We start from the raw sequence: 23,293 nt of genomic DNA, 5'->3' as shown, positions 1-23,293 counted from the left end.
GAGTACTGCAAGGAAGCCAGTCACATGAATGTTTTGGTTTCCCAGTGCATGTAAATTAAGTTCACACTCTACTCTAGTCTATCGAGTATGAAACAGCTATAGCTAAAAAAGCAAAGTACAAACTTTAATTTAAAAATACCTTATTGCTAAAAGATGCTAACTATCATCTGAGCCTTCAGCAAATCATAATCTTTTTGCAATAGTAACATCGAAGATCACTAATCACAGATCACCATAAAAACTTAAAAATAATGAAAAAGTTTGACATACTGTGGGAATTACCAAAATGTGACAGAGACATGAAGTGAACAAATGCTATTGGAAAAATGGAGACAACAGACTTCCTTGAAGCAGGGTTAACACAAATCTTCAATTTGTAAAAAATCTGCGAAGCGCAATAAAACAAGCTCTGCCTATATAACCAAACTAGTTTTGTACAAGGAAGATCTAATCTTAATTTAAGCCAGTATCAAATGACTACATGATTACATGTTAAACTGGAAGCAGGCCATTTGTAACGAGAATTTAAAATTTTGTTTCAAGATTTAATAGAAGCAAGCCAATTTAGAATTTGGTGGTTCAAAAATATACTTTATAGGGAACTATAAACAAAATAGTTCATTGGGAAGTTTTTATGACACAGGTAGGGACTACAAATTTTATCTGAAATGGATAGTAAATATTCAATTGTGCCCGAAAAGCATTATTTCCATGCAAATAATTACTGTTAACTGATATCAATGATGACCTATTGATATTTAATTTTAGAATTACCAGTTTTGCTGTTGAATACTTCAGCACTTTACTAATCCCTTGAGTTCTCTGAAGCTTTGGGAACAACTCCCCAAATCAGAAGTTAAAAGTATTTCTTAAAAGTTCCTGAAATCGTTGTCCTTGGGCTTTCATTCATTAGCATAAAATCCGATACCCAGCCCACAGATCAGAAACAATCAAAACGGAGTGCAAAATTATGAGAATCAAGCACAATAAAAGCAATGGTAAAATGCTCACAAAAGGACAAATCATGAATATATATAGAAACAAAATATGTTCTTTGTACAGGCGATCCTTGAACAACACTGGTTTAAACTGTACAGGTTCACTTATATGCGAATGATTTCAATAAATACATACTACATGACCCGAGGCTGGCTGAATCCACGGATGTGTAACCAGACAGGGAGGGCACACTATAAAGCCACATGCAGATTTTTGACTGTGTAGAGGGCTCACATCCCTATCCCCACTGCATTGTTCAAGGGTTAACTATAATGTTAAAATAGTGTAAAACCATCTGTTTAAGAAAGTGGAGAAACTGTGTCAGTAAAAATGATTCTTTTGAATTTCAATATACGTCTAATCTAGTAGGTTGCTTGCTCCCTGCCCCCACAAAAGAAATACATTAAACAAAAGAGAAGATTTTCTGAAATGTTACGCCTCTTGATTCTCCTCTCAAAAACTTAGCAAGCCATTTACACTCAGAGTCTAATTCATGAAAAGACATAAAACAGTGTTTTGGTGACTGCTAATCCACAAAATGTAGCAATGAGTTGCTCTCACCTGCTGAGAATGTTGTACAGGTTGGGAAGCTGGAACCCCTGCTAAACTACTTGAAGACGGCTGACCCTGGCTCTGCCCCTGTGCCTGAAGGAAAGAAGTGAACACAAAAAATTAGAGGAGTTCAAAGGTAAGTCTATAGAGAGGTCAGGACTTTGCAATAAGTATGTGAGCTCCTGAGAATTTGCCTGAGCAAAATGAAGCATTAGCTTGAGTAACCATGTACAGGAGAGAGCACTGGGGCGTGCTTCTAAAGAAAAGGTTAGAGAAGAATCATATAGCAGAACATACTCTGATGCCACGCAGAAATCACTGTTAAAACCTAACCTACCCTGTGGCTCGGGCTATACTTTTTGCGAAAATAGTAAGATCCGTAATAAAATTGTTACTGAAAAGAATCAGGAAAAAAGTAGTAAGACTATCAATACGAAAACCTATCTCAGCACCTAAAGAGAAAAGGTACCTGATAATGCTACTTGGGTTCCTTTGTGCTACTTCTTGTAGTTTCATGGTGACTTTTGTCAAAAATGTAAAAAAATCATCACCTCCACTGGGGGTGATCTGGACATCTGGCAATACCTGGAGGTATTTCTGGCTGTCACAACGGGGGGAGGTGACTGCTAATGGCGCCCAGCGGGTAGAGGCCAGGGATGCTGCCGCACATCCTGCAATACACAGGGCAGCCCCCACAACAGAGGTACCTAACCTAAAACAGCAAAGCGCTGAATCTGAGAAACCCTCACCCAAAGGGGTCTTAAGCAAAAACAAATGAGAACGTGAGACGAGTGCAGGGCTTGATACAGGCGAGTTAAGAAAACAAAACAGCCCACATTTGCTGTTTCATTTCAGTTTAGAGGGGCCTCTCTGAAGCTACCTGGATAGGACACCACATTCCATTGCATCTTAACCACTCTAAGTATTCATTCGTCCTGCAAGTTTTCTATAAATTAACTACCTGATGTTTGAAATTTCATTTTGCGAAGTTTAAACGAGAATGGGTGGCCGTGCATTCAGTCACAGCAGGCCAGACACCAGTGTATTAACGTGAGCGTACCACACCGCATGTCCACGTGGGACAGTTCTCACATCTCTGGATCTTTTTGCTTCTTAGAACTACTCTAAGTATGTGACACTTGATGTAATATTTTCAGAGTAATTCATGCCCCTAGGGGAAGAACATAGGAAGAAAGTATAAAGAAGAATATATAGTACTTTATAAAGAGTGAGGTATTTAAAAGATCCAAATGGTATCTTGAATACATAATTGCAAAGCTTCCTATCTAATTAACTGCATAGTCTCCTACACAGATTTTTTAAGACTCATGCATTTGACAAAATGTATCGAGAAATATATGAAATAGTTAATACTGACTCCACATCTTGATTTACACCCATTACTTTGTCTTTATTTCCAGGAGACTGCATATGCTCATACACATAAACAACAAAATTTAAGCTCGCTGAGGAAAACCTAAGGCCTGAGATATCTAATGCTCCTCACTGTGCAACATGTATCACACATTCTCAAAACGAAAAAAAACCCACACCCACACTGGATTCTAACTTAGTTGCTAAAAACTAGAATCAGTCGATTCTATGGATTAACATTTAAAAACAAAATCTTTTAATGTTGGTACAGGGGATTGAACCTAGGATCTTGTGCACGCAAAGCATGTGTTCTATCCACCCCCATGAATTCATATTTTAACATTTAAAACATAGTGGCTTGTTTGACTATGCCATTTTAAAAAGGCATCTTCATTTGTTAAGACAAATTCCTACGATGTTTCCTGCCTTTTAAGATCCTTCCAAACTAATGAAAATTCTGTATATTCTTACTACTACTTCAGAAAAAAAAAAAAAGTTCTCTATTTTCCATTCTCTTCATTTTACAGGAAAAAAAAAAAGTCCTCTTTTCTATTTTTTAAAAAGTAGCCACGTTTGTCTCTAGGGAGAAAGAAATACTTCACATTAACATTTGTAAATAATCAATGCTGAGTCAACTTTACAGACATTTGCATGTTCAAAACTAGCTAAAAACATTCTACATATGGACAGAAGTACTGACTCTGACAAATGACTAAAACTCTAGTTTTTGTGTTCTTTTCCAAGGGTTTGCACATATTATAGCAAATCACTCAGCTTCTCTCTCACATTTTGTTCTTAAATACAAGTTGTTTAAAATACACCCCCTCCCCAGTGGAGAACCCTGCGATAAAATGAGACAATATTCCTCCTGAATGGAAAGGAGAGATAGAAAACTTAAATGTAACGGTGCATAGCAGGGTAGTTTAATAGAACCGTGGAAGTTTTCCTGTAACCTGTGGATGGAGTGCAGATCCTCCTGAAGAAAATGAGGCAGATAAAACCTGCGGAGATGTGGTTCCTTGGGGGAAACAGAAGAAAAGTGGGGGTTCTTGTAACGCTGTCTGAGGCAGACGGATAAAGGGTAATGAGACGTCAGAGCCAAAAGGTGCTCCCCCTGTAGGGGGAGGTGATTGGAAATCACTGGGGTCTGAAGAAGTGATCTGTGAGGAATCACTGGAATATTCTGGGCTTCCTATTGGCCAGCTCTGTCCAACAGGCTCTGCCACAGAAACAGCCAAGTCTGGGGCCTGGTAGTTCTGCTGCTCCTCAGTCACAGGCTGCAGGCGGCCATGTGACCCAGCCAGCGGAGGGGCTGGTTCTTCCTGACTCAAGTCCACGGAGACCTGCCGACTTCGGTAAGCACGCGGAGGTAAAGCTCCCCCTCCTTCTCCTGAGGAGGAGCTCGGAGTATGAACGTGAAACTCAAACACACAAGTGCTTCTGCTCTCATTGTTATGAGTTAACACAGCAGGTGCAGAATGAGGAACAAAGACAGGGTGAAATTTCAGACGTGTAGCCTCTGTACTGATAGGTGCAGAAACGCTAGAGAGGGGAGATCCTGGACTCAGTCCAGAATCTAATCTCAAATTCTGAAGGTGTCCTACCAGGAAAGCCTGTCCAGGTGGAAATTCAAAGACAGAACTTGAGGTAGAGCCCCCTGGCACTGGCTTCTGTTCAGGTATCTGTTTCATAGGACTTGACAGCACGGGTGAGTTGTACGGAAAACCCTCAAACTGTTCTGCCACCTGGGTCTGGTAATGCACCCCAGCTAGATACACCGCTTCCTGAGGAACAAAGTAGTGAGCTTCTTCTGGAAGTACTAGTCCAGGTCTATAGTCCCCGTAAACTTGAGCTGGTTCAAACACAGGATGGACCTGTATCTCACACGGCTCTCCAGTTACTCTACTGGCTGTGGTGCCCAACATGACTACGGGCTCTGGTGTCCAGTTAGTTGGGCTGCCACCAGGTGGAAGAAGATTTTGGCCAACAGTCCTCAGCAGGGGTTGAAAGTGATGAGTTTGGGCTTCCAGGAAGGAGGTGCTCTTACGCCGCTGGGAAATGGCCACCTTCGGTGGACAGGTGGGAGGTGGTGAAAAAGAAACTGGACGTTCATGAATAGTTGGGAAAAATATCTGTGATTCTGGGTATGTTGGGGTCCCCCCATGCGGATGCGCCATGGACTGAGGCTGTATCAACATGAATAAGACAAGTAATTCATACATTCATATGTGAAATTACATTAGACATGCACAACTGGGTAGCTCTGTGTAACCCTATGATATGGTTACACCAAATTTATAATTAATCAAGAAACAACAATGCTTTTGGAAATTATGTGCATAGTAAAAATCCATTAAATACATCCAGGGTCAATAAAATTATTCTGTGGGACTCTGCATTAGGTAAGAGCTACTTTTCCACAACTTCCCTCTCACAGGAAATGGAAGAATGTAAGTATCTAAGTGATTATTCTGTTTTTACCCACAATTAATATGTCCACTTATGACTAAATGTAAACTCCATCAGTGGAAACAGAGTTAAAGGAAGAATGAGATTGAACCAAGTCTTCCTGTTCTGACCGTCCTGTGCTCTGTGAGAGGCTCCAGGGTTTATTTCTGATCAACTAATAGTATGTCTTCTAACTAGAAATCAGAAGAGACTTTTGGTGGATAGTGAAAAACACAACTTGGCTAGTGACAGTACTGTCTTCTCCTGTCTATCCCAAACCAGAGCCAGTTAATTTTACTACAGAAAACATGTTACAGACACCAAATCACTGAATATCCACTTTTCTGATCCTGGATAATTTGGTGTTCAAGTCAGGTGAAAAGGATAATGTAAATAATTTCCAGCCATCTAACAATAATTTTTGTCACAGAAGCAGTTCTAGACTTAAAACTTGAAATTTAGAACCCTACCTCGTCAAATGCAAACACGCACACTGTAATGTTCACTTCTATGAACTTTTTAAAAAAGGTAGTTTCATTCTTTCAATAGGAAGACCCCTATCAAATTAGCAAAATGGCTCCACTGTTACTTCTTCACAACAGCTAAAAGGAGCTTTCTGTTTTGAATCAGAATGCTCCATTTTACTGTTGTTTATTCAAGGAGGATCCCAAACCCATGAAACAACAGAGAATTAATCAATCTCCTAGGTAAAAAGCTAAAGATTTGGGGGTTGCTAGATCAGAATGCTAACATCATTCTCTATCTGGAAAAGCAGCAGCAAGGTCCCACAGTGTTTAGAATAAATTTACAAAACAGATCTTCCATAGACATGAATGGGCCAAACAAACCTGCGTGTACTATGTGGATATCGGACGTTTTCATTAGAGTCAAAGCCCCACCTTACTCAATCTAAGGGAAAAAATGTCCAGGAAGGAACGTTATGTGGTCTTTTAGTTTGCTGACATATCATTTTAAACAGCTGACAAATTAAAACCAACTTTCACTCTTCAATTATTCTTTACTGACTATGGGGAAAAAATGGACTCATCCAGCTTCATTAATGTCTCTTTACAATAAAGTGAGGAAAAAACATGTTTGGGTAATGTTCGATAAAGAGAAAATTTGCTTTTGATTAAGCCAACAGTAAATTTAAAATTAAGTAATACACATATTCTTCACTAAGTTATGAAAATGCAAGGATATATACACACACTGGTGGGGGGTGGGGGAATTTAATAAAAGCTAAATTTATTGCACACAAACTGGTATGTGCCAAAGGTATCAGAAGCATTCTCTCTCATTACCTCCTTGCTTTTCTCCCCCTTAAAGCCTTGTAACAAAAAAGCTTCCTACAGGAAAAACTGGTATCCTAGAAGCATAATACATTATGAAGTTTAGTACTATTCTTTATTTTTTTGTTAAAATTCTTGATGCCTGGATGTATTCATTGGCAATATATTTTCACTTGTCAGGAAGTTTATGGTTACATACAGTACTGACAAAGAGGGAAGGCAGGCTGGAGCGTCGGTGCTTGCGCTGGGAGGCAGAGTGCATAGGCAGGACACTCTCCAGTGCTTTAGAAAGCTTTTCGGCAAAAGTTTCCTCGGGGGCAGTCCGAAGGAGGGAAGGAGAAAGAGGTGCAGACAGCACTGGTGGTGGGGTGGAGGGAGCACTGGGAGAGATGCGGGACAGAGAGGGAACAGCAGAAAGATGGGGAACACAAACCGACATGCTACGGCCGCGACGAGGCTAAACAGAAAACAAACACACATGAAAATACAGCACTCTGAAAACAAAACCACCAAATGCACTGTGATAACAGAGGCACAGTTGACATGAACGTTCCATCCTCCCCCAACTCCACAAAGCACACCTGGCAGGCGACAGTTGTTCTCTCCACACTGTGGTCAGGTATGGGTGGTTTTCTATGAACAGCTGTGATAATGATCAAGTATCTCCCTAAATATTCTGCAGTAACATTAATTGTTATGAGTGTATGAGTAAGAATGAGAGGCTGACTGAAGTAGCAGAAGAGACAGGAAAAAATGATGGATACTGGCTTGTAGTTTCTGTAAACTTATTAAGATTAGACAAGAATAAATTCTATTAGTTTAACGTACATCGTAAGATAAGTAAGATTTTAAGACTGGATTGCTCTGCAGGAGCTCTGGAATCCCCAAAGATTTCTCAGTCCTATTTTAGAAGGCATTACACTAAAAAAAAGGTGTTGGCTCACAGTATTTTATTTCCCTTGCCTATCTTTATCTGTAAAGGTAAAAAGTCATTTCCTACTAGGAAAAGCATTAGCTTTCTAGAGGTAACTCACAATAGATATAGGAAAGACTGTATTCTTACCAAAGTAGTCAATGGAAAGATATCTCAAATGTGAATCTCTAAAAAATAACTTTAAATTTTTTTCAAGCACATGAGAGGTTCAACTTTGGTTTACTAAGTTTTGAAAGTCTGAAGCACCTGAACATAAAGGTTTAACACAGCTACAAAGCAGCCCATCATATGCTACAAGGCTGTCCTGAGCAAGTCTGTTATTTCCTTTTAGATAGTAAACTATGTAACTAACTACATTTTCATTTTTCTCCACCCGTTCTTTTTCTTTTTATTCCACTTGTAAGTGATATACTACTGTAAGCCGCAGTAAATTCTTTCTGTAGTAAGAAAATAATTATAAAATTTTTTCTTAAATCCTCAGTATTCAACAGCTTTTCATGATACCTTCATAGAGTATTGTCATTAAAAGGAAAGACTATCATTTCATTAACAGTCTGCTTTTAGAGCATCAATAAATGTAGCCTATTTGTGGCTCAAATATTTAACATCCTCATAAATGATCATTTCATTTCCTTTTCTAAAACAGAGATCTGAAATTCATAACCCTGTGATGAGGGAAGCCAAGAAATTAAAAACAGTTAAAAAAAAAAAAAAAAGACAACTTGGAAGAAGTCAATTAGCGCCACTGTCAGTTTCTAACTGACAAGAAATGTGACAAATACTGTCAGATTACAGAAATATACCTGCACAGTCTGTATAAAGCTCTTCTACTCTACCTACTTAAAGATCAGAGAGGTAGACTGTTAGGACATTAGTACACTGGGAGTTTTCTTTGTGTTACTATGGCCATTCATCTTAAGACCCAGCCAGTGCAGGACTGATCAACAGACCATGAAACAAGCAAACATCTTTTATTCCAAGCTGCAGGATAAGAGACCAGAGAAAGTAGAAGTATTTCCTTACCAGAGAAAGAGAGATTTTCATTCAGCAAAGAAAAACAGTTTCACAAAATCCAGATTAAAAGCTTTCTGAGAAAGATGGAAAATCTACCTGCTTAAAGATCTCACGAGACAAGAACTGTACAGTGACCAGTTGTTCTCAGTTCCTTCCTAAGGCAGACAATGCATCTTATTTACTCCTGAAGACTTCATGGAGTGTCAGCAAAAGAAATGGGCTATTGTCTAATGGTCTATTTGAACATTCTTTAACTGAGAAGACTGGCTAATGTAAAGCATGGGTAATAACACGTGTGTGTGTATGTGTATACATTTGCATATATATAAATGTATGAAGTATTACAGGAAATAATTTCAATAAATTGATTCTGAAAATAAATCCATCATAAAACAGATACCAAATAAAGGGAAAAAGCAAATGAACACGTACCAGGGAAGGAACTCGTGTCCAACACAGACTTTAAGGCAAGAACACGCATAGCAACTGATGATGAGCTCAACACAAGCGCTAAATTCAACGGTCATATACAAATACAGGGGTCCTCACTCCAGAGCACTCACATGCAGCATTCTGCAATGGTGTGAAGGTCTTACCTGTGTTTTATACAGTAAGACATCTTATAGAAAACACTTAGTAACTCTTTTAATAAGTAATTTCTGCAAAACTCTCCTTGGCCCCACCCCAAACCATTTGTATGTCCAACTTATGCTGCTTTGAACGGTTTCAACTCATAAATGCTAAAGAGAGCATTATCTTTAATCAAATGCAGATTAGTTTAAATCTTGTAGTTTCTTCACATATTAGCATATATCTCCCACCCTGCCTGAACTACTCCAATTACACCCTGTAATAAACTGACTTCCTTTAGCATCACCATTTGTATTTTTACACTTCAGATTCATGCTATTACTAGTTTAGTAGAAAAGTCTGAACCGAACACATTAGCTACTGATTCTCATTACAGGCTTACACTCTCTTATGTAGTCACTCACCATACTCGAGGGCGGATATACCCCATGAGGCTGAGCCTGTGCCGGGACAACAGACGCCGTGTGCCCCGGGAGTGCGCCAGTAGAATGTGCCTGCTCATGCTGGGAACCATAGGAGACTGTCTGTTGGCTGCTCACTCGAGATTCTGTGAAGACAGAAGATCCCTGACCACTGTCAACCGTCCCGTCAGCTGAAGGAGAAATAAATTGCCAAAAGAAAAGACAGAGAGACAAATCACAAAAAGGAGGTTCATATTTTCCCATCACAAACTCTTGATTTTAAGGTTAATTAGCTTTTTCTTTACACAGACCTGAACTAAATAAAAAATGAACACTAATTTTACTAAGTAGATTTGTATGTTTAAATGAGGGATCCATGTAGAAAAAAGTTCTGTCTTTAAAAAAAAATCCCTTGACTAACACAGGATCTTACCACTGGAAGAACAAGGGAAATAAAATAAAATGTTGTTGGCCAGCCTGAAGTTTGACACAGCTTCCAAACTCTTAACTGTGGAGACCAGTGGTTTCTTAGTATTGAGAAGGTAGTTCAATTAATAACTAGCAGTCTCATTAGTTTCTAGTTCATACATTATTCAGTGTTGCTAAAAGAGCTAAACCAGATTAATGGGTTCAATAATAAGTAGCTAAGATAACCTTGTTCATTTTTCATTATGAATTATATTTTATTTTAAGGAATTGTGAAAAGTAGAAGTCTACAAATCAGAACTTCCAAGATGCTGGAGCCTGTAACATTGTTTGACATCCTAATCACATTTCTTCACTGTCCCATCCTTTTGCTCTATTAGCCATGAACGTAAGGACAGAAAGAAAAGGTAGACTTTTCAAACTTCTTATTTATATGTTGGATTCATAATTCAAAACCAAGAGGCCAGCACAAAATGATGGTCAAGAAGATAAAAGGTCAGTGTGACTGTCGTTAGCAAGCTTGTCCACTTCCGCAAACACTTACATAACACGGATGCACTTGGTTGCTGGTACTGCAGCTGCTGATGCTGATCGGCCTCCGGCTCCTCCGGCTCCACTTGTGTGGACACAGAAGCTGAGGCGGCAGAGGCAGCAGGCAGGCCAGGGCAGGCGGAGGGGGGCGGCGGGACCCCCGCCTGGGGAGCGCCTGGCGGCAGCTCGGCCTGCTGCGTGAGCCTGCTCTCCTCCTGCTTCCTCTTCTCCTGCTCCTCCCGCACCAGCTGCCGCTGCTCTCGTTTCCTCTTAATCAAGGACACTCTGTCTCTGATGGCTTTTGCCATGGTCTTGTGATCCCCTTCACAGACATACCCAGACTCTACCTACAGGAAAGGGGGCGTTAGGAAGCAGCAGATAACAAGCCAAACACAAAACTAAACAGCCACCCTTGGAGAGAAAGGAGAGAAGAAGGGGAAGAAAGAACTGTCTGAGGACTGATCTTAATTAGCCAAACTGTGAAACACCTGGTCTGCATTATGTTCGTTTTTGTAGATATTCGTGGGGTGGCTGCCATTATCTTTGTAGAAACTCGTGGGTGGCTGTACCTTCACTAATTATAACAACAAAACAACGGGGAGCTTAAACATCCAAGTTTTTAAACCAAAAGGCTCATTCTATTGTATCTGTTCTACTTCCCCCTCATACGTAACCATCAATATTAACCTGCGTTGCAGGGAGGGTGTAGCTCAGTGGTAGAGTGAGTGCCTCGCATGCACAAAGTCCTGGGTTCAATCCCCAGTCTCTCTATGAAAAAAGTCAATAAATAAACCTGCTACCCCTCCCCAAACAAACAAAAATTTTACAAACCATAGTAACTTGCATTGCTTTTATTTCCTTTCACTAGACAACCACTTTCCCAGATAAATATATGAAGGTTAAAAAAAACCCAAACCTCAAACAGTGTAAAAAACTAACAAAAATAAGCACCTCTCTTATACCTGACCCCTTCTCAGAAGTAACTACTATTGAATGGTTCTTATAAGCTCTAGTAGAGGTAGTCTGTGAATACATTTGCACAGCAAATGCCTATTCAGGCACCTTGAGAAGCCTACGATTGGCGAAGTGTTTCCCTTTTGAAAAGTGATCTTTTAGACATACTTTAAAAATGATTTGCGAAAGGCCACTTACTAATAATTGACCTTGAGGTCAATTATTTCCCCTCCCTTTGAAGGAAAAACAATGCATGATCTATTTTTAGGATTTACCCAGATGACTGATCAAAGGCTATTGTATCAGTATTTAGAAAACATAACTTGTCAGTCTAACTAAACAGGTTTATACTAATTAGCAGTCAGTCAACTTTATGGACTTTGAAAATTACTTCAGAATGCATTCTAGTTCTACCTGTCTGTCTACCCATCCATCCCCATACATAAACGTGTCTGTATATGTCTAGTAAAACAAACGTAACGCCTGAGGCCACAGATCAAAACAACTTTGTATCAGTGGGATATGCCATACACAGCTTCATAAACCGCTTTTTCACTCAACAGTATCAATGTATACAAATCTACATCAAATTTTAAATGGCTAATTAGTGTTAATTTACCATTTCCTGAGCAACATCTTCTGGCACATCTCTCTCCAGGTCAAAGGAAAACTCAATAGCTTCATTGTCTTTGTATTTCCCCTTTAACTTCTTAATGTCTTCAATACGTAGCCATAATTTAATGGCTATCTTTTCTCCATCATCTTCTTCTGCTAATTCTACCCGTACCCCTGTTTCCTCCTGGAAGAAGGCATGGTTCAAAAGGTCTTTGATAGAGTATCTTCCAAAGAGAGGGAAAAAAACAAAAACAAAACAAAATGCCATTAGATTTAAGAGATACTTTTCAAGTATAGCTGATTGTTATGTTTGGACTAATGAAAACAGACTGTGAAAAGAGAAAAGGGAAATTTTCTAAGTCATTCCTACATTGTTCCATTTCATAGTGATTATAGTTTTACTCAACTTACAGAACATCAGAACAATCTGATTTACAAATAAAAGCAGAAAGTGGTAATTTAAAATCTACTGATCTAATCTTATATTAGTTAACACTGTACTAGTAACAGCAATTAATACATACAGAATAACATAGCTTCAAAATACCATATAATTGTTTAAGTAGCAATTACAGTGAACAAAAATTCCTCCTATGTACAATCTCATCTGATCCTTGACCAACATCCAATGAGAAATCATTTCCTGATAATTAGGAAATGGATCCTCAGAGATTGACAATCTTGCTCATAGTTATAAAAGTCATAAATGGTGGAATCAAAACTCAAAAATAAATCTTTTTATTTCTAGTACATTACCTTCTAATACAGCAAACTTTATTTACTCCAATAAAACCTCTCAATTCCTTGTTCAACAACTGGTATACTAGGCAAGAAGTCTGACTATGGAACAATTTTCTCTAGATAAATGGTCTCAAAATACCAGTAATCTAGTAAACTGTTCCATCCAGAAAAGAAACAAGAGCAACATGTTCTAAGGCTGAAAACAAATATTCCTTTGTTTATAATAAAAAAAAAAAGTTCTTAAAGAGACTAAGTACTCTCCTTTTCAATCAATATACATAAAAATAGAAACCCATACTAAAAAAAATTAAAGATCATAATGTTAAGCTCTTCCAAATAACAAAGTTATAAAAAGAAAAATGAGACTGGAGAAGCGAGATACGGAATTCTTTAGTTTGGCTGATACACCTGATTACATGCATTCTTCAAGAGGTAGATTATGCTCAATTTACAATTTGTATCTGTACTGGCTGGTCTACTTTTTCTTCTTTGGTGGGTGAGGGGGGAAAAGATTACTTTTCAAAAACAGACACTGGATCTTTGCCATGCCTAACGGGTGGTGAATCAGCTATATGGCAGATCAGATACTTGCCACTCCTCTGAGAAAAGTCCTCTGTTAGCATAAATGACTAAGCCAGATCTCCTCCCAAGCTCTGGGTGAAGTCGTCTCTTTTTATTCAAAGGAATTTCGACATTTTGCTCTTCTTCAATTCTGGCATAATAACAGCAAATCAAACTCTGCCTAGCTGAGCTGATTTTAAAGAGCCAATATTTTATTTCATCTTTTAGAACTCAATGAATGGGTCAAGGACCAAGAACAGATTTGCTGAATAAAAGATAGAACCCTACTGAGTTTTACAAATTATTCTGATGCTGTAACTAAGTTCTTATTGAATGCACTATGTTTATGGTGGTTCTGGTTTACTTAAACTCAACCAAACCACATGTTTACAATATTTCAGTATATCAAATCTGAACACTGTCTTCAATGGGCAGAACTCTACTTTTAAAAATATTACATGACATAAATGGATAAACTAATCACAAGTGAAGTATTAAATACACTTTAGATTGAGTGTTTTATTTAGAGCATGTTACATTTTAAGTTTTGGTTTAAGCAAAACCCAGATCAAAAGAGGCAACTTACCTTTCATCTTTGTTTTGCCGTATGCATCCTTCAATAATTTCTTTCACTTCAGGAATTGCTACTTTGTCAAAACTGGCTGGCTTTACCCCCTAAAATTATAAAAATAGCGACACAAACACATTAATGAAGGCAGGGACTTTAAGCTTTGATTTTCACTTGCCTCCGACGGTTTTACCAGATTGCCTTCTTACCATTCCAGCTTTTTTCTGATTTGCCTGCAGGACCTAGTCCACGCAGGGTCAGAGTTGGGTAGTGGCAATTTAGCCCCCACAAGATAACAGAGAACAATTAGACAGTAGAGTCACTTACTTCCATGGCCTCTATATACAGCTAGTGAGAAATTAAAGCTATTGTTAACATCTTCTGCTGTGTTTCAGAGAAAGGAAGTTATTGGCTAAAAGGAAGGCCAAATGTTCTAATTGGTTAAAAGATCTTCTGTTCAGCTTTGTTCCCCAACACATTAATCAACACAACATCTAACTCTTTTGAACAGTGAGTCCATGTGCGGGCATGAATGCACATGATCATTTGGCAGGTATTCTATGATTGCAGTACTCTTTAACCAACTCAAGTATAGAAGGAGTTAGGAATTTGGATTGGTGTGGCATGATAACTAAAGAGCAAACTGTCTTGTACACAGGAAACATAAAATGACAAGTGGTATTTCAGACCCATGTGAAAGACAACTTTTCCAATTAATTTCAAAAGAAAATTCAGTGTCATTATTATATGCACTACTAAACAGCATCACAGTAGTATTTCAGAATCTTCACAAAGTGTAAATTCTCTGCAAATAAAATTAGAGCAAAATGTGGGAAGTATGTACAAGATAGAAGACTAACAAAATACTCCTGTCTGAGAGGTGGTGTGAAGAAAGACATCTCATTATTCTCGCCCCATCTAAGCAACCACTCGAACAAGCAGCTACACTGATACACTGCCAAGCTGCACTCTAAGTCTATAATCACATAAAACACAGGGGAAGGGGACTAGAAAAGCTAGAATACATATAAATTCTAAGCAACTACTGTCTCAGGGCAATATACATTAAAACACTTTATTAGTGACATAATTTGATAAATCACAGAAGTGTTTGTAATCTCTCACGGGTTACAGTAAAATACATCAAATGGCTTTGTTTCTGAGTAACGACTGCAAAGATCACTGTTTGTATTTTCTTCACTCTTCTTATTTTTCAAAGTCCAGCGAAGTTTTCCCAACTGGTCTTTGCCTTCACATAACCATTCTAATGAGAACAAGAAAGTAAATGCTGCTGAAGCAAAAAGCTGCTTTAAGTGAGCAAGCTGGTAGAGTATTTTAAACTCAGGCTAAAAGAAAATAGGACCTGTTTTAAAGGGAAAAAAAGAATGATGCTTACTGAAAGTTTTCTGGTAGTAGAAACACTGGAGATTTTGTTTTATGTTTTTAATTTTCTACAATAAACATGTAAAAGTGTATAAAAGCAAACTTTAAGATACTATTTATGAATATAACAGGAAGAACAATCCAAAATACTGTATATTAAGTTTAGAGAACATTCACTATTGGCAGAAAGTTATCTGAAAGACTGTTCTTTGGTAAAATAGAACACCAGTACATAACTGGCCTTTGCATGCAAAGACATTCCAAATATTACAGGTAAGTGGTTAAAGAGGCTATAGAATACGTTTAGAAAAAAATGTTCCTACTTCCATAAACACATACAGTTTAGAGGAATGTAGTTTGGCCTTCTGGCAATAAAACTCTACATGTTAAGTTAATAAATCACACGTATACTGATTATATTAAAAGACTCTTCTGTCTCAATTTAGCACAGGCATACTGGAAAGATGAAAGATTTAACAGGAGACTTGAATTCAGTGTGAACTGGACAAGGAGAAGCAGCTCTGAGCTTCAGATTCTCTGTCTAGAATGTGGCGATAGTTATCTGTCCAACTATATGTACAGGAACTAGAATCAAATGTGGTCTCTAGGTTGAAAGCTCTTTAAATTATTTAGTTTGCTGACCTAAGGCCACCTTTGACTTCAAAGGCACTCACTAAAGATAATAAACCTTAGAGTTAAAAGGAAGTGAAGAATTCTCTTGGAAAAATGTTCACCAAGATACACAGTCAATCTGCTTTCAAAGATGAAAGGTTATCTTTAAAAATAAAAAGCCCTCTTCTTAATATCCTCCCCATGCAAACATATATACATTTATAATTTTACAAACAAGAATTCCTTTTTATAAATAGAAATCTCAGTTGAACAAATGAGATACAACGTCATGCAACTGTAACACCTTGATTCTACTCGGTTCAGCTGCTTTCTCAAAGTACAGCCAAGATTCAGGCATAGAAAATTCTGTACCAACGCTATACAACATATTCAGATGCCACTGCTGCCTTAAAAAATGTGGCAGGTGCCAAGACAGCCAAGAGAATGGAGAAACACCTTACCAGTCCAGCAGCTGGTATTAAAAGATTACCCATTTAGATAAAGAAAAGTAGAAGGAATTTCAGCAACCATCAAGAAGCCAGGATTATCAAAATACCTCGCAGAGTTATTATGAATCATTTGAGAAGCAAGAATGTATAGGGACTCTATGTTAAAAATGATCCAAAAAAAAAAAAAAAAAAAAGGGAGGAGTGAGTATGAAGGCTCACTGACCCTGACAGTGACCTACAGAAAAGTCATCTGGGACACATGACACAAAGCTGCTTAAAATACATAAGTACAGGTTTTGATACATAGTACTCATCAAACTCGTAGGCTTCTTGGTCTTAAGAGGTAAGAGAACTTTATTTCATAACTGATACTTTTTTTTTAATTAGAAAGCTGGTTTAAGATTATTCTAAAACATGATTTTAAGCATCATACAGAACAAAGTAATGATGAGAAAATGTTTTAATGACAGTATTTCATCCTTTTTCCTTTTTAGTTCAGTATTTCAACAAAGGTGATCAACTTAGAGCCTTAAAATCTTCCAAACATCACCTCTTTTCTATACTCCCCTGATTCAGCCCCACAGTCCTATTCTAGTCCTGTTTCAACCAGCAGAAGCAAAGTTTTGTTCACCTGTTCTGAACAAGGTTCAAAAACACAAAACAGAAAAGAGCACTAAAAAGAGCACTAAGGAAGATAAATTGGGCTAATGTTTCACAAAGAAGAAAAATTAAGTCACAGGCACATACCCTCTCTCTTCATCCTTTCAGAGCTAGCAACCTACCAGCTCTAGGAACATTCTTGCTTAATTACCGCTGTAATTCACAGGGCTTCTCTTTAGGCAGCAGTGCCATATTATGCTTTTTGACATGGGACAGTAGCATGTTTCTCTGCATTAAACAAAAATACCTCCTGAACAGCTAATGTATATCCATGTAAGAAACTTTAGGGGTTACATAAAGTTGTATCTATTCTCTTAAAAAAAAAAAAAGGCAACTTTTGTGCAATCTTAAATGGAGTACCCAAAAAAACCCAAAACAAAACAAAAAACAACAACCCAACAATTGTGCCCTCCACCGATGGGCACATCAAAAGTTGGATATAAATATTTATAAAATGTTGCTTGATTTAAACTAAGAAAAACCAAAAACATACATGCATTTTATAGACTCAGTTCTTCTGCCAACTGTATATAACTTATGGTTTGCCAACATAATCTGCTAGGGAAAAAAGTGACTCACAATAAAAACAGAAGTTGAGTCATAATATAGTATTCTCTGATTCAATCTTCTAGCTTTTAAAAACTGTCAGCACTTGCTTCTTGAAAGCTTAAATTTCAAATGTGCTAGGGTAACATTTATACTTTCATAAAAGGAAAACTTTTCCTAACCCTTCAGAATTAAGAAGAGCCCCCTTCCTCACACAAAATGCTGTATAAGTTAACCAAACTACAAAACTGAATTAAAATACTTTAAAAAGCACTATGAAGAAAACAATCTCAATACTTTAACTGGAACTTTCCACACCTATCACCAGATGGCTACAACATACTTTTTGCATATACTAAAAATTCTTACCTACCTCATTTACACAATCCTTTTGAGGGCAGCAGCAGCAATGAGAATTTATAATGACAAACACTGAGCAAAAATCTTTCTTTGTAAAATCCATCAGAAAAGGCAAAACAGACTTGTTACAGTTAGAGGAAAATGGGGAGAAATGGGTAAGATGTAAATTAGCCCACAGCACAAGCAAGGCGGACATCAAGAGCAGGCTGAAGTCTGGTTTCTTGTTTAACACTAGCTATGCCTCCCCAACTCTCAGACATGGATTTGCTCTGCTCAGCCAGCAGTCTGCTTGTTCTAGATGGACCCTTTAAACAAAGCTACATGCTGAACAGCACGGAAACTATTCTGCTACTGTTCCTCCTGCTTCTCCTCCAGCAGCAATAGAGCCCTAGACAAGCAGAATGAGATTTTTACCTGCTCAAAGCTCCGCCCATGATGTCTACAGGTTCTGCCCCCTCGACATCAAAACTTACACTAGAAATCTGTTCATCTAAACACTCCCTTCCCTTTAATCGTATTAAAACTATGCTTTTAAAAGAAAATGGGGACTGAATTCAATGACCAAAATGTAGAAAAACGATGGACAAGAAAATAGGACAACTGGGGCATTGTTTTTTAAAAAATAAACTGCCAACCCTGGGGGGCAGGGGTGGGTGCCATGTAAGCTCAGAACATGTAGCCAAAAGAACACTGAACAAGGAAGTCTCAATACTAGAGTTGGGTTCCCAGTTCAACCTCTCATATACCAAGTCTGTGTGACCTGGACCATATTACTTAAATTTACTTGAAAAGTGAGTGTAACAGTTCCTCTGTTTACCTAATTTTAAAAGTGGTGACATTAAGGTAAACTACCTTACCACTCCCTAGTAGTACATTAAAAAAAATTAAACAGCTGTGATTAGGTACACAGACGTGATAAGAACTTACCCTTCTCCCTTCCCTCCTATTATTAAAAGCCTCAATATGCATATCTAACTAAAGGCATTTCCATTTGCCAGGAGGGTCTCATGGACCCAAATGACTACTGCTTTGATCTTAGTGATTAAGGAAGGGTTTTTCTTCATGGCATTAACAAAGATGGTAGAAAAAGCACTGTTTACTGTACTGTTATGATGGATAACAGAACAAAGTGCTACCCCTTGTAATCTGCTAAGCCTGAATCCCCATCAAGACAGTGGGTACGAAGGCTTCAATTACTCAGTAACAGCAGCATAAGGTAAGGGCTTGGAAGCTGTTTGGTAGGGACACTTCTACTCTAAGGACCAGAGATGACTATTAATCCTAACAAGCTATCTCAGAGTAGTTGCCACTGATCTCTGGCTCAACACAGTTCATCACCACTAAGTAAGTAGTCTAGGATGCCAGGTATTGGTCAGAAATACAGCAATGTAGTCCACCATTACCTTTAACTTTGGTGTCTGAGCAAGCCTGCTTAGGACTATGCTTAGCTAAATGAAAACGAAAGAGCTAGACAACAGACACCATGTTCACCGCCTCATGGGTTCATCAGATATAAATATATGAGTAGGTTTTTAAACTTTACTGTGCAACAAACAAAACCAAAAATGACGTAGCTTTTTTTGGACAGAAGTATAATGTACACACAATTATCTAGATCTATGAAGACCAGCCTTTTCTATAGATCAAAATAAAGAATTTCTAATATATACAATAAAAATACCATTCACATACAGTAACAGTCAACATGTCTAACCTCTTAATTCCTCTTCCTCTTAAAGTCAGTGCCTTTCTCTGGATTTCCTCCATTTCTTTCAATAGTACCATCATTACTTCCATGATCCAGAATAGAAACAGCTGTCATTCTTGGATGCTTCTTCTCCCACAGCATTTAGTACTATTATTCTCTATGAGCTCTTTAAACAAAGAGAAATGTTTAAGCAGCCAGTAAATAGTTCTGCTGCCAGTATTCCTACTGCCCCTCCAACAGCCAAAGATCTCTGGTCAGACAATGTAAGTTTTTTAAACTGGCTTCTTTGCTGCCTCTCAAAATCACTGCTTCTTCGGCATAACAATTGTGACCATCAAAGTCCAGGGTCCTCTTTAGGTGTAGACCAGCTTAAGATGGGCCTCACTGTTTCTGTTCTTTCCAATTTGTATTTTACACTGTGCCTGGCTCAATCATCTGGCTTCATCTAATCATCTGAAATTTAACCATTGCTAATCATCTGACATCATTTAACTTGTATCACATTGTGGTTAATAGTTCTTCACATCTACAAGATGGCCGTAGGATCACAGATCTAGAAAGAATCTGAGTTAGAGTCCCAACTTGTTCAAATGAGACAACTATAGGCCAGAGAGATCAATGCCATGTCAAAGTTAGAATTATTTCAACTCACATCTCTGAGGCATCTAGTCTAGTACCTATCAGACATCTGCTAGATAAACTGCATTATCTTCAGCACCTAGAATAAAAGAGTGCACATTCCAGTAGGTAAGGGCCTAGTCAATGGTAAAGCAAGAACTAGAATCCAGGTTCAACAATGTCTAGTTCAACGTTACTTCTGGCCCATGTTTCAGTGCTTTAATCTCCTTCCTCTGGGGTGAAAAGCCCTCACAGCCAAACTTCCACCTGCTTCTCTACTTCTATCTCCCTCAGACAACTCCAGTCAACTGGTTACTTGTTCACTGAGCTCTCAGTGCACATTTTCACAAGAATACTCTTTCTACTGCCCCCGTTTTCAGTCAGGTGAGTCCAAACACTTCTCTCAAGGTGTACTTCAAATCATCTATATTGAGAAGGCACCAATCTCCCAGATTCATATATGTAAATATAAATTATTTACAAGGTATCAAGAAATGAAAGCTGCTATAATTTATTTAAATATAGTAGAAACCATCTCTCTATATACTGTCAGTTTTTATTCTGTAGTCTAATATTTTGTGAGTTATAGATCAACATTCATTTGGGATAAGCTTTTCTGAGAAATTCTAAAATAAAGATTTCACAATTTTTCTTTAGCACTTAAAACATTGGGAATGATACCCAGAACTGTCTGGTTTAAGACTGATGGCCTGATTAAGATTAAGAACCTTTGATATTAATCAAATCACAATAGAGTACTAGAATGACTTTGACAATCATGCAAAATGTCCCTAACACACCCTGATACACAAAGTTTTCTCTTATATGTATAATTCACATTCATTGGATGGAAAGAGAATAAAATTTATAAAGGAATCATTTCAGCTAACTGCAGTGAATTTAGAACTCTGGGATATCACAAAAAAATTCCAGCTGCTAAAGAAAAAAAAATACAAAGTTTTCCTCAACTTTTCAAACCCTATCTAATCAGGAATCAGCTTCACTTGTTTCTGTAAAAAAGTAGGGTGAATTGCAATCAGTTATATAAAAACCAAAAGGAATTTCACCCCAACTGCTTTAATTCTGTTTTTCCCAGACAGAATGTTCAAGCCTTGCAATCCAAAGGCTAAAGCAATCAGTGACAAAGTCAAATTACACAAACAAAGTAATTAAAAATCCCCATTATTTCTAACTTGGTTGTTATGAGGCTGGATTCAGCCAGATTCTTACTGGTATGAACCATTAGTTTACAGGAATTTGAACATACTTTATGATCCCATTGGAAAACAAGCCTCTTCAAACTTCCTACCAAATCCAACCAGCTCTGTCCAAGGAAATTAGCTGACCTCATTATTCTCCAAGGCTCATTACCCCCTGGATACAGGGGAGCCCGTGTACTGCTCCAGCCTCAAGTGCACTATCCTCCGCAGAACAGACTGACGTCACTGCTTACTGTGGTTTCTGTCCTTCTAATAGCAGACAAAAGTTGTGCTAAGTACACGAGGACTCTTATTTGGAACTTTTCATTACCAATGGCAGAAATTTTCAAGATAACTTAAGTTTTTCTCCTCTAAACAGGGATCACGAACCCTTTATAAAGGGGCTCAAACCTGTGATATGAGTCTTCAACTTATGCTACCCATGTACTCTAAATTCTTTACTCGCAGATTCGTTTCCCCTGGAGGTCTAAAGGAAAAAAAGTTAAACAAAAACAAGCAGAGGGAAAAAAATTTAAGGTTTGTATTAGTGTTATGTTAGAGACATTTGATTTCTGATTTTATTATTATTATTATTTTTCCTTCATGTCCTTGAGCAAAATGCTTAACCTCTGAACCTATTTTCTCACCTGTGAAATGAAGACATTTACTTACCAGAATATAAAAGATTAAAATAAGACAGCATATGTGAAGCACTTTGCAAGGTGACTGGCAAGAAACAAGATTATAAATAAATGTTAGCTCCTGTGTGCACATGTAAAACTTTCCTTTAAGTTCATTAAACACATTTTATTTAATCACTGCTGATTGTTGAACATCACTAGATAGAAGAACAGAACAAGAGACAACTTATCTCACTACGCAGCATGCCACAATGACGTTAGTGACAACAGTGGCAGTGCCTAGTAAGTACTGACTGCTCACTGCATGGTAGGCATGTTTCCCATGTGACCTCCGTAACAGTTTAGGCTCAGAGAAGTTAATTAACTTGCCCCAGGTACACAAGACAGGAAATGACAGCGCTGGGATTTGAACTCAAAGAGACCCAACTCCAGAGCCCATTTACTCCCCAGGCAACATAAAATTGTGTTTCACGCCCTACAGTTCTATGTTCATGTATTCATTTCACAAATACTGACTGAGTGCCTGTTACCTGCCAGTCTCCAAGCACTAGGAATACAGCCAAGAACAAGTCAAATAAAACGAACGACCCACAAAATTTATATTGATTGGGGCTTTAGATAAATACTGTAAAGCTGTGATAAAAGCCACGAAGGAAATAAAACCATAAGTAAGGGTGTGTGCAAACTTAAGACTGTTTTAGATGGATGGGCGGGGAAGGCCTCTCTGAGCAAGGAACACTTAAAGTAGAGACCTGAAAGAAATACATGTACAGAACAATGACACACAACAGTTTATTATCAATGTACCAGAGAATGTAATCATTAAACCCATCTACATTTACCCCTCAGGACAGACTGACACTGTAATAAACATTTATGGATTCAGTATAGCATTCTGATATGAGCAGGGGGACCTGGGATCAGAATAAGAGAACAACAAATAACTCTTATGTAGCCATGGGCTACCCATCCTGGGCTTCACACTACATAGTTATGAAGTGTTGATAACAGTAATAGTAAACCGCCCCCTGCCAAAGTTGTTGGAAGAACTAAATTATGTAACATGTGCAAAGTGTTTAATGCAGTGTCTGGCACACAGGGTGTACATTTGTTAAT

The 23,293-nt window shown here is 38.0% G+C and overlaps 1 protein-coding gene across 19 annotated transcripts in view; it reads right to left on the bottom strand.

Moving 5' to 3' along the window:
* The window catches only part of WNK1 (WNK lysine deficient protein kinase 1), a 118,946-nt gene that overhangs the window by 32,257 nt on the left and 63,396 nt on the right, over nucleotides 1–23,293 (bottom strand). For 14 of the 19 annotated variants that reach the window (XM_032472811.1, XM_032472814.1, XM_032472819.1 and 11 more), the window contains exons 5-9: nucleotides 14,020–14,108; nucleotides 12,136–12,355; nucleotides 10,576–10,909; nucleotides 9,609–9,796; nucleotides 1,561–1,644 (exon numbers count right to left, since the gene is read on the bottom strand). In XM_032472811.1, the coding sequence (XP_032328702.1) occupies nucleotides 1,561–1,644; nucleotides 9,609–9,796; nucleotides 10,576–10,909; nucleotides 12,136–12,355; nucleotides 14,020–14,108 (915 nt within the window). Of the gene's footprint in view, nucleotides 1–1,560; nucleotides 1,645–9,608; nucleotides 9,797–10,575; nucleotides 10,910–12,135; nucleotides 12,356–14,019; nucleotides 14,109–18,024; nucleotides 18,787–23,293 lie in introns of those variants that run through there. The other 5 variants (XM_032472816.1, XM_032472824.1, XM_032472830.1 and 2 more) reach the window with 2 other exon arrangements.

This window comes from Camelus ferus, chromosome 34 (genome assembly GCF_009834535.1).
Source record: "Camelus ferus isolate YT-003-E chromosome 34, BCGSAC_Cfer_1.0, whole genome shotgun sequence".
NCBI lineage: Eukaryota > Metazoa > Chordata > Mammalia > Artiodactyla > Camelidae > Camelus > Camelus ferus.
Note: the sequence above shows the minus strand (reverse complement) of the source record. Positions and strands in the feature narration are given on the sequence as shown.